The following is a 12,076-nucleotide window of genomic DNA, read 5'->3' on the forward strand; positions in this document are numbered from 1 at the left end:
ACTGCAACAATTAATGTATCAATATGAATGAATAAATGAAGACATAAATAATATATATTTTGTATCTTATTTTTCTGCCATAGAACAAATCAATGCAGCTGCATGGCCATTAATGGCCATTTCTGCTAATAAAGTATTAGTCTATTTAGGCAGACTATCACAACCAAACAGGGACGTGTATTCTATATTTGCTTCTGGCATATATTACCTTTACAAATCGTATTAGAAACCCACAAGGGCTGATCTATGTGCACACACAAGGGAACTGATATACTAAAGGAGTAGTTTACATTTTTTAAAAGAGAAGTGATGCTCACATCACATGCTGCTCTGATCACTCAGTTCTCCCCTCTGCTCTGAGCGGAGAGCCGTGACTGTCGTTCACCAGCTCTCTGCTCTGCCCCACCAGCGCTCACTGAAGCGTTGGCCTGTGGTGTGGGTGATAGAGGCTGGCTCAGATTCTCATCCGATCGCTGAGAGGCTGAGCCAGGTGCCGGTCCAGGACAAAATATGGCTGACAGTACTGCTGACAGTACTTTTGCTGGCTGTCTGCTGAAAACAGTGTACAGGAATGCAGAACAAACTGCACTCCTGTGACCTACAGGAGAAATATAGCAAAAACAATTAAAACGTTAATTACTAAACTCAATCAGGCATTTTCTGTTTTTTTTTGTTTGTTTTTTTTTCTTTTTTATAACCTAACTGATTATTAGAAATAAACACATGCCAGTGTAAACATTACCCATTTAGTAAATCAATTTGAAATGTAAATTGATAATAATTATGATGCTCTATGCAAACTAAATATATAGTACATATACTAATAACTCTGCAGTCTTTTAGACATTCTATAAGTAGAAAAGCTTATATTTTCAACATGTATTTACTGTACATAATACAATTACCTGGGTTCCAAAGATTTTTTCTGTCATCTTAATATGTCTTTGATATTCACATTCGACAGGTTGAATGACTTTGATGCCATCATTATTGAACACATAAAACAAGTTTCCAATCCCAAGACCTTTAAAAGAAAAATGTGAATATTTTTTAAATCTATTTTGTTATACAATGGCATAACCATTCGGAAAAGCTGTGTAAATGTCTATTTATCTAAGGTTTAATCAAAATAAGTATTTTTCAAATTTCACACTTTAAAAATTATTACATTTCCCATTTCAAGTCACAAGTTAAATAATGTAGTCTAAACAAGTTCATAATGAGATGTAAAATAAACATTCCAGTTTATAATCTATAGTAAAAAGAAGTATATGTTACTCAGAAATTTGAATATTAAGAATAATGATTACAAAACATATAATTTAGTTCCTGTCTTAGTTTTTATGATTATGGCCATGGGAATGATTTTGGAAAAAAACAAAAGACGGGTTTGTCTATGATGAACCAAATAATGATATTAGGCTGGATTCACACATTTGCAGTTTTGGTGTTTTTTGCATTTTGCAGAATTGCACTTGAGTCCATTTACCATTGTTTCCTATGGAACATGTTCTGTAGTGCAAATCAGCAAAATGCAAAAAGCACTAAAAATGCATAGGTGTAAATACAGCCTTAAATAAGATTGTACATGTACATGACGGAAAATCATTTTTTTTTGTTTTAAACAGAGTAAAGCATGGTTAAGAGCATTGTCAGCTTTGTTTTCTCTGTGTGTGTCCTGTCAGGAAAAATTCTCTTTAATTCTTGTTACAGACATAAAATTTGAAGCAAGAAAAATCTCTCCAAACTGAGGGAAAATCCACTATTGGACAGTCCCTGTTGGAAGATTTCATTTTACCTCTTATGACAACTCTAACATTTTTGATTTCCCATCACCTTGACAACAGTCACCAGGATAATAAAAGAGAATGAATCTCCCTGCTGGGGACACTTCTTTACTCAACCCAAATCTAACTAAAAGGATTTCATCCACATATATAAATACACAATATATGTGTGTATATATATATATATATATATATATATATATATATATATATATATATATATATATATTGTGCAAGTATTATGCAGGTGCGAAGAAATGCTACTTTCAAAGATAACATTTTTTTAATTGTTTCTTTTTATCAATTTACAATGCAAAGTGAGAAAAATAAAAAGTATATCAATATTTGGTGTGACTACACATTGGCTTCAAACCTGCAAAAAATATTACACTTGCATAACTTGTACACTTGCACAAAGTCAGATATTTAGAGTCAGGTGTATGATTAACCAATTATTCCAAACAAGTGCTAATGATAATCAATTTATATGCAGGTTGAAGCACGCTCGTTAACTGAAACAGAAAAAGCTGTGTAGGAAGTTTAAAACTTGGTGAAGAACAGCCAAACTCTGCTACTAAGGTGAGGTTGTGGAAGACAGTTTCATGTCACAGGTCATACACAATGGCAATGGCAAGACTGAGCACAGCAGCAAGACACAAAGTAGTTTATCTGCATTTATCTGAGTGTCTACAGGCAACAGAGAAACATTGTGGAGGATCCGTGCAAGTTGGGGGCTGCAAAATTGAGTTGAAGATTTGGTCAGGATCAATGGTGTCCTCAATGCTGAGAAATACATGCAGAAACGTATCATGCCATACCATTAGGGAGGTGTGTGATTGACCTAAAATGTATTCTGCAGCAGGACAATGACCCCAAACATTCAGCCAGTAGTTAAGAAAAACAAGGAATCCTGGAAGTGATGGTTGACCTCACTGGGCCCAAAATCTCAACATCATCGAGTTTGTCGGGAATTACAGTGCCTTGAAAAAGTATTCATACCTATTGAAATTCTCCACATCATGCTACAAACAAAAGCGTAAATGTATTTTATTTGGATTTTATGTGATTGACCAACACAAAGTGGCACATAATTGTGAAATGGAAGGAAAATTATAAATGGTTTTCAATTTTTTTACAAATAAATATCTGAAAAGTCTGACATACATTTGTATTCAATACTTTGTAGAACCATCTTTCGCTGCAATTACAGCTGTAAGTCTTTTTGAGGATGTCCCTATCAGCTTTGCACAGCTAAAGAGTGACATTTTTGCCCATTCTTCTTTGCAAAATAGCTCAAGCTCTGTCAGATTGGATAGAGAACATCTGTGAACAGCAATTTTAAAGTCTGGCCACAGATTCTCAATTGAATTTTGGTCTAAACTTTGACTGGGCCATTCTAACACATGAATATGCTTTCATCTAAACCATTCCATTGTAGCTATGACTGTATGTTTAGGGTTGTTCTTCCTGCTGGAAGGTGAACCTCTGCCCCAGTCTCAAGTCTTTTGAAGACTCTAACAGGTTTTCTTCTAAGATTGCCCGGTATTTGGTTCCATGCATCTTCCCATCAACTCTGACCAGCTTCCTTGTCCCAGCTGAAGTAAAGCATCCCACAACACGATGCTGTCACCATCATGTATCATGGTGGAGATGGTGTGTTCAGGGTGATGTGCAGTGTTAGTTTTCTGCCACACATAGCATTTTGCATTTAGGCCTAAAAGTTCAATTTTGGTCTCATCTGACCAGAGCATCATCTTCCACATGTTTGCTGTGTCCCCCACATGGCTTCTCGCAAACTGCAAATTGAACTTCTTATGGATTTCTTTCAGCAATGGCTTTCTTTTTGCCACTCTTCCATAAAGGCCAGATTTGTGGACTGCACAACTAATAGTTGTCCTATGGACAGATTCTCCCACCTGTGCTGTGGATCTATGCAGCTCCTTCAGAGTTACCATAGGCCTCTTGGCTGCCTCTCTCATTAATGCTTTCCTTCTGGGCCTGTCAGTTCAGATGGATGACCATGCCTTGGTAGATTTACAGTTGTGCCGCACTCTTTCCATTTTCGGATGATGGATTGAACAGTGTTCCGTGAGATGTTCAAAGCTTGGGATATTTTTTTATAACCTAACCCTGCGTTAAACTTTTCCACAACTTTATTCCTGATCTGTTTGGTGTGTTCCTTGGCCATCGTGATGCTGTTTGTTCACTAAGGTGAACTAACCGTGTTTTCAGGAGCAGTGATTTTAATAATGATTAAAATGAAACAATACAAATGAAATATTCCTTTAAATATCATGCCATTGGGTCCCATTAGTCTGCCTGTAAAGTGGCACATCTGTGCAATGTGGAGAACAGTGCTGCAGCAAAATGACATTTCTAAAAGAAAAAAAATTAATTTAAACTTGCTCGCAGCTGTAATGTAATGTATTGCCGGCTTCAGGCAATATAGATGAAAAATCAAGAAAAAAACAGCATGGGTTCCCCCCCAGTCCATTAAAAAAAATTGGCGTGGGGCCCCCCAAAATATATACCCCACTCTTATCTGAGCAAGCAGCGTAGCAGGCCAAGAAAAGCGAGCACCCCCCCTCCTGAACCATACCAGACCGTTGACATAACTAGATGATCCCACCCCCTCTGACATCACCTGATTTCAGAAGGGGACGGGGCCATTTGGTTATGTCACCGGGTGGCCCCGCTCTTGCCTCACAATCAAGAGACAGCAGTTGCTGGGAGGCCTCTCATCGAGGCAGAGCTTTTTTTTTCAATTTTTCTGGTCCATCGGGTGGCATTATTGAATGATGGATGGACACCACAGGACACTTTTTTATCAATTTTTTTTAAATAAAGGAATTGTCAAAATCTGTCTATGTGGTTTTTACTTTTTAGTAAGTCACTGATTACCACCATTACTAGTATAAAAAAATCCATAAATATATACAATAGTTTGTAGGTGCTATAATGTTTGCATAAACCACTCAATATACGCTTATTGAGATTTTTTTAACCAAAAACATATAGCAGAATACATATTGGCCTAAATTTATAAAGAAATTAAATTGTGTTATATTTTGTTTGGATATGTTTTTCAAAAAATATGTTTATAGTGCAAAAGATTCAAACCGCAGTGGTGACCAAATACCACCAAAATAAAGCTTTATTTGTGGGTAAAAAATTACATAAATTGTATTTTGGTACAGTGTTGCATGATCACGCAATTGGCAGTTAAAATAACGCAGTGTCGTAACGCAAAAAGGGTCCTGGTCATGAAGGGCGGTAAATCTTCTAGAGATCAAGGGCCAAATCCTCAGCCAGGCGGCGTAACTTAACTTTCAGCAGTTAAGTTACACTGACTTAAAGTTTTTACCTAAGTGCCTGATCCACAAAGCACTTACGTAAAAATTTCAAGCCGTGTAAGTTAAGTGCCGCCGTCGTAAGGCGTTCCTCCTCTCCGGGGGGCGTTTACAATTTAAATGAGGCGCGCTCCCGCGCCGGCCGTACTGCGCATGCGTGTGACGTCATTTTCCCGACGTGCATCGCGCAAACGTAATTGACGCCGGGCGGCTTTGTGGATTGCGACGGGACACTAAAGTTGCGACGGGTGAAAAAAAGACGCGCCGGGAAAACAAATAATTCTAAAAAAAAATGACAGCGTCGCTCGGCATGCATTCCTGAGAGGGAGAACTCCATGCCAATTTTCAATGAAAAAAACGGCATGGGTTCCCCCCCCAGGAGCATACCAGGCCCGTAGGTCTGTTATGGGTTGTAAGGAGACCCCCCCTCCGCCGAAAAATCGACGTAGGGGGTCCCCCTACAATCCATACCAGACCCGTATCCAAAGCACGCTACCCGGCCAGCCAGGAAGGGAGTGGGGACGAGCGAGCGCCCCCCCCCCTCCTGAGCCGTGCCAGGCCACATGCCCTCAACATGGGGGGGTTGGGTGCTCTGGGGCAGGGGGGCGCACTGCGGGCCCCCCCACCCCAGAGCACCCTGTCCCCATGTTGATGAGGACAGGACCTCTTCCCGACAACCCTTGCCATTGGTTGTCGGGGTCTGCGGGCGGAGGCTTATCGGAATCTGGGAGTCCCCTTTAATAAGGGGGCCCCCAGATACCGGCCCCCCACCCTAAGTGAATGGATATGGGGTACATCGTACCCCTATCCATTCACCTGTAGGCAAAAAGTAAAAGTTAATAAACACACAACACAAGGCTTTTTAAAATATTTTATTATTCTGCTCCGGATGCCCCCCCTGTCTTCGTTATTAGCTCAATTACCAGGGGGGGCTTCTTCTTCCACTCTCCGGGGGTCTTCTCCGCTCTCCGGGGGGGGTTTCTTCTTCCGCTCTCCGGGGGGGCTTCTCCGGACTCCGGGGGGCTTCTTCCATCTTCTCCCCTCTTCCGCTCTTGACTCGGCGAACCCCGGTTCTTCTGCAGCTCTCCGGTGCCTTCTTCTTCAGCGCTGGCTGCCTGCTATGTTTGTGTGTTAGCTCAATTTCTAACAGGCAGCCGGCGCGGTCTTCTGTGACGTCATCTTCTCTTCTGTTCTTCTCCCCTCTTCCGATGTTGCCTCGTCGCCTGTTGTCGCTGTAATGATGGAAGCGCGCCTTGCATCCCATTTATATAGGCATCACCGTCCCATCATGCTCCGGCAGGTACCCACGTGGTGGGTGCCTACCCACGTGCACCCACCACGTGGGTACCTACCGGAGCATGATGGGACGGTGATGCCTATATAAATGTGATGCAAGGCGCGCTTCCATCATTACAGCGACAACAGGCGACGAGGCAACATCGGAAGAGGGGAGAAGAACAGAAGAGAAGATGACGTCACAGAAGACCGCGCCGGCTGCCTGTTAGAAATTGAGCTAACACACAAACATAGCAGGCAGCCAGCGCTGAAGAAGAAGGCACCGGAGAGCTGCAGAAGAACCGGGGTTCGCCGAGTCAAGAGCGGAAGAGGGGAGAAGATGGAAGAAGCCCCCCGGAGTCCGGAGAAGCCCCCCCCGGAGAGCGGAAGAAGAAACCCCCCCCGGAGAGCGGAGAAGACCCCCGGAGAGTGGAAGAAGAAGCCCCCCCTGGTAATTGAGCTAATAACGAAGACAGGGGGGGCATCCGGAGCAGAATAATAAAATATTTTAAAAAGCCTTGTGTTGTGTGTTTATTAACTTTTACTTTTTGCCTACAGGTGAATGGATAGGGGTACGATGTACCCCATATCCATTCACTTAGGGTGGGGGGCCGGTATCTGGGGGCCCCCTTATTAAAGGGGACTCCCAGATTCCGATAAGCCTCCGCCCGCAGACCCCGACAACCAATGGCAAGGGTTGTCGGGAAGAGGTCCTGTCCTCATCAACATGGGGACAGGGTGCTCTGGGGTGGGGGGGCCCGCAGTGCGCCCCCCTGCCCCAGAGCACCCAACCCCCCCATGTTGAGGGCATGCGGCCTGGCACGGCTCAGGAGGGGGGGGGGCGCTCGCTCGTCCCCACTCCCTTCCTGGCTGGCCGGGTAGCGTGCTTTGGATACGGGTCTGGTATGGATTGTAGGGGGACCCCCTACGTCGATTTTTCGGCGGAGGGGGGGTCTCCTTACAACCCATAACAGACCTACGGGCCTGGTATGCTCCTGGGGGGGAACCCATGCCGGTTTGGAATTTACAAATTGCCGTGGAGTTCTCCCTCGGGAATGCATACCAAATGCCGTCGCTTGAATGGGCCTTTACAAGGTGTGACTAACTTTACACTTTGTAAAAGCAGCCCTAGTTTTACACCAGGCAAACTAACACTTACGGCGAAAAAACTAGGCACAAAAGCTTTGAGGATCGCCCTAAGTGCTAATTTGCATACTAACAGAGGCATTTCGACTCGAAATGCCCCCAGTGGCGGATGCGGTACTGCATCCTAAGATCCGGCAGTGTAAGTCCCTTACAGATGTCGGATCTTCTGCCTAACTTAGGAAAACTGCTTCTGAGGATCAGTTCCAAAGTTAGAACCAGAGATACGACGGCTTACGCCGGAGTATCTCTTTTGTGGATTTGGCCCCAAGTGTTTAAATACTAAAGTAATTTCTGGAATTCTTATTTCAAATATTAACTTCAAATTATAAAGCAAATAATTGACAAACAATTAAAAACATTGGGCCAGATCCACAAAAGGGATACGCAGGCGTATCTGCTGATACGCCGTTGTATCCCAGGTTTCTATCTATGCGGCTGATTCATATAATCAGTTACGCATAGATATCCCTAAGATCCGACATGTGTAATGGACTTACACTGTCGGATCTTAGGATGCAGTACCGCGGCCGCCGCTGGGGGCATTTCTCGTCGAAATCCAGCGTAGGGTATGCAAATTAGCACTTACGGAGATCCACAAAGCTTTTTCCCTTCGTTATTTCTCCGTAAGTGTTAGTTTGCCGTCGCAAAATTAGGGCTGCTTTTACAAAGTGTAAACTTAGTACACCATGTAAAAGTATACCCTTCTTTCCCGCGTCGCTGTCAAATTTAAAAAAAAAAAAAAATTCCCGCCGCATCTCTTTTTTACCCGTCGCGATTCACAAAACTCGGCGCAACGTAACGCAAGGCACGTCGGGAAAATAGCGTCGGGAGCATGCGCAGTACGTCCGGCGCGGGAGTGCGCCTAATTTAAATGGGACCTCGCCCCATTAGATTGGGCACGCCTTGCGCCGGAAAGATTTAAGTTACACCGCTGCAAATTTCTAGGTAAGTGCTTTGTGGATCGGGCACTTAGGTAGAAATTTTGCGGCGGTGTAACTTAAATCGGAACATTTAAGTTGCGCCCGCTGGTTGTGGATCTGGCCCTTTATTTACAGCCTCACTCAAATACATACATTTGCAAAGGATATTAGGCTTGTGTTTTTGGCATGATGTGATTCCCAAAGCAGTTGCTTTCATTAGTTACAGAGCTTGGTCAATTTGAATCCCAATTTAAACCAGCTGTGTTGATGGTTTGTCTTTACTGCAAGACTTTGTATTATATGCCTTGTATAATAAAAGATGTTCTGAGGAAACTTTTTTGGTTTTAGCCTGTTTGCTATGAAAACTAGTCAGCTTGTAAAACAATTCAAAAACATAAGCTCTGAAAACTACTGCATGCCTTCTGAAAACATAAGATAGTTGCATATCATAACTTCCTATGCAAATTTAAAAGCAGAAAGCCTTATATTCCTTATTTTAGGATAGTGGTATGGCAGTAGTTAGCATTTTTACTTCTGTATTGTGACGCAATTTTCTTGTACATTATACAATGATAGCATTCCTTACTTCAAAGAAAAGTACACAATGCAAAGGATGGCAGCAAATTTGGACTTTCTAGAAAAAAATCGGTCCCAGATACAAAACAATGAGCTGCATGTAATGCAAATACAGGACACTTTCTGTCTTTTACTGTGGAGAAAATGCAGCAAATCATATTAACAACCTGCTCTTCAGTTTTCAGTACATTCTGCAACGTCTATAAACTACCAAATAAATTCTACCTGTCTGGCTCTAACTAAACATAAACCAAGAGATCTAGTAAGATGTCCCTATTTTCAACTGCAATTTGTTTTTTTAGAGATATTCCCAATTCAATAACAACTTGCCTATAGTATTGCCACTGAATATGAAAAAAGCTCTCTGTAAAAATAAAAGTCAGCTGTCGTGCAATAGCATATTCACAAGACACAAACAGAGGTGTTAACAGGATGCAAACAAAGAGTGTTGCAAATTCATAGTTACAGTGAATAATCATAAAAGCAGCTAAAGATAGCAAAATTCTCCAAGACACTCAAAAGATACTCAGACACACTAAAGCCCCATACACACTATCAGTTTTCCTGCAGGTTTTCTCTTCAGGTTTACCAAAACCATGTAGTGCAAGGGCCTGCCTGATTGCATACAAATTGAAACTCTTGAGGTTTGACCTCATATTAGATGGTTTTGGTAAACCTGAAGAGAAAACCTGCAGGAAAACTGATAGTGTGTATAGGGGTTAAGACTCAAAAGGCTGACTGTGCCATTGGGCAAAGTAAGTAAGTCTATAGGTCCCAGAGGCTAAGAGGGAGGAAGCTTTTACCCTAATAACGTTTGGCCACACATTATTTTTTGCCATCATCATTAGGAATACTCATCGGATACAGGATTATTTACACATTATCACAATATTCTATGTTAGTTTAGAACCAGGAAAACAAGGAAATGTCCTGTGAAAAGAGGTGATCCATGGGGTGCTTTGGGACTGTTTCTATTAACTAATTCCCCTGTATCCCCCTGTAGACTTTTTTTTTTTTTTTTTACATATGTGTTAAAGTCTGCATTTTGACTATAAATTTAATTAAGACTGCACAAACTTTATTTTTCTTGTGGAAAAAAATATGGTTGCTGCAATGTTTATATGTTCCATAATATTTGTGTAAAATTTGTAATATTTGTGTTGAGTTTTTTTAACAGAATTGAATCCTATACAAAATAAAAGAATAGATAGCATAGAGTTAATAAATAACAAATGTGTCAAGCTTCAAAACTGTGTGAGCCCAAAAAATTACAAAAAAGTATAGTGCCTAAAATTATCAGTATCAGAAAACCGTAAATGAGGTACCTAGAATTACTGCTGTCGCTCTTACACGTGTCACAATCTGTGTACATGAGTGCATTTGTGGATGTGGACAAGGCAGTGGAGTTACTTTATTTATTTTTTTATTTATTTTTTCATGTTTTTTTTTTTTACCTTTATTGCTATCAAGAGGGGGGCTAGCAAGCCCATATATAATAGCATTTGGTAGGTGACAGGTTCTCTTTATGTAGACATTTATTAGACCCCCAATTCCTGCCCTGAACTCCACTGCAGCTAATCAAGTGCACATCATGTTTGCTTAGTTGCTTCTGGCTACCCCAGTCAGGGAATGACAACTCTGACAGGGATATATTTAGAGCTGAGCACTTCTGGCTTCATAAATAGCAGAGGAAGTTGGGGAATGGATGTTCTCTAATCTCTTTCCCTCCCAGGAATAGTAGGAGAGTCCAGAAAACACAGAGGAGGGGGTCATACAGCTGCCTACTCTGTGGAGTTGGTTTTGCACAGAGTGGCCCTGATCCTCCTCTTCTGGGGTCCCTCAGCAGTGCTGGTGGCTCCTCCTCTTTTTGAGAGCCCTGTCGGAGAAGCACTCTTCTTCGGGACACAGACAGCAGGACTCGGCCCCGCCCCTGCATCATTGCATTTGATTGACAGCAGCAGGAGCCAATAGCTGTGCTGCTATCAATCTATTCAATCAGGACACAAGAAACTGGCTGGAGCTGGTGTGTTCATTCCTGTTGCCTTACCACCGATGCCACCCAATCTCCAGTGTGAAGGTAGCCTAAGTGATAGTTTTGAGTTGTTTGCATCATGATACCCTCTCAAACAAAGCAACATACAGGAGTTCATATTAAGCTCTTCAACATGGTTACATTATTATTAGCATATTTTTTTTTATTATTGTCTTTAAAATTAGGGAATCAACTTATTATCCATTCTACAATAATATGTGTTGTCTAAACTCCAAAAAAATTGTATATATAGATAGATAATGAATTAGCCAAGGACAATATAAAAAAGGTCACAGATACATTTTAAGGCAGGGTTGTCCAACCTTTACACCTTTCTGGACCACATATACAATACACTAACAATAAGGATAGCTGATGAGCAGAAAAATCTGGGCAGATCACAAGGTAACGATCATTGATACAGATAATGTACCTATCTGAGTAATAAAACTAGCCCATCAATATCTGTTTTGATGGAGGTAGTAGCAATTTTTAATTCATTCTCAAGGTGCTCATCAGATATTTTATTTCTAATTTTGCCCTTCATGTGCTTCATCCTTGAAAATTGTTTCTCACATATAAAGGTGCGCCTGAAAACTGATGGCATGAATAAGGCATGATTGTGGGATATTTTTGTTTTGGAAGATAAAACATTTAAATATCAAGTAAAGAGACACTGTCCATTTTAAAAAATAAACAAAAAAAATCAAGATTTTTTAAGTAAGTTTACAATTTTGTGTTGGGCAACATTCATAGTTGTCTTGGGCCACATGTGGCTCATTACATATTCAGAGAGCTCCCAGAGTTTTGATTATAACACTGATTTTGTTAAATTTCACTGGAAACATCCTTTTTGGTAGAATATCAATTACACACCATCATTTGAGGTGAACAACCTGAAACACTGTATAAATGGAAACAATTTTATAAAGAAATAAAATGCACATGATAATGTGTAATGCCCTGTACACACGATCGGTTCATCCAATG

The 12,076-nt window shown here is 41.3% G+C and overlaps 1 protein-coding gene across 2 annotated transcripts in view; it reads right to left on the bottom strand.

The window, feature by feature from the left end:
* Positions 1-12,076, bottom strand: part of FSTL5 (follistatin like 5) — an 803,249-nt gene that overhangs the window by 59,989 nt on the left and 731,184 nt on the right. For both annotated transcript variants that reach the window (XM_040332604.1, XM_040332598.1), the window contains one exon: positions 906-1,024. In XM_040332604.1, coding sequence (XP_040188538.1) covers positions 906-1,024 — 119 coding nt within the window. The remainder of the gene's footprint in view (positions 1-905; positions 1,025-12,076) is intronic.

The sequence above is a fragment of the Rana temporaria genome, chromosome 1 (genome assembly GCF_905171775.1).
Source record: "Rana temporaria chromosome 1, aRanTem1.1, whole genome shotgun sequence".
NCBI lineage: Eukaryota > Metazoa > Chordata > Amphibia > Anura > Ranidae > Rana > Rana temporaria.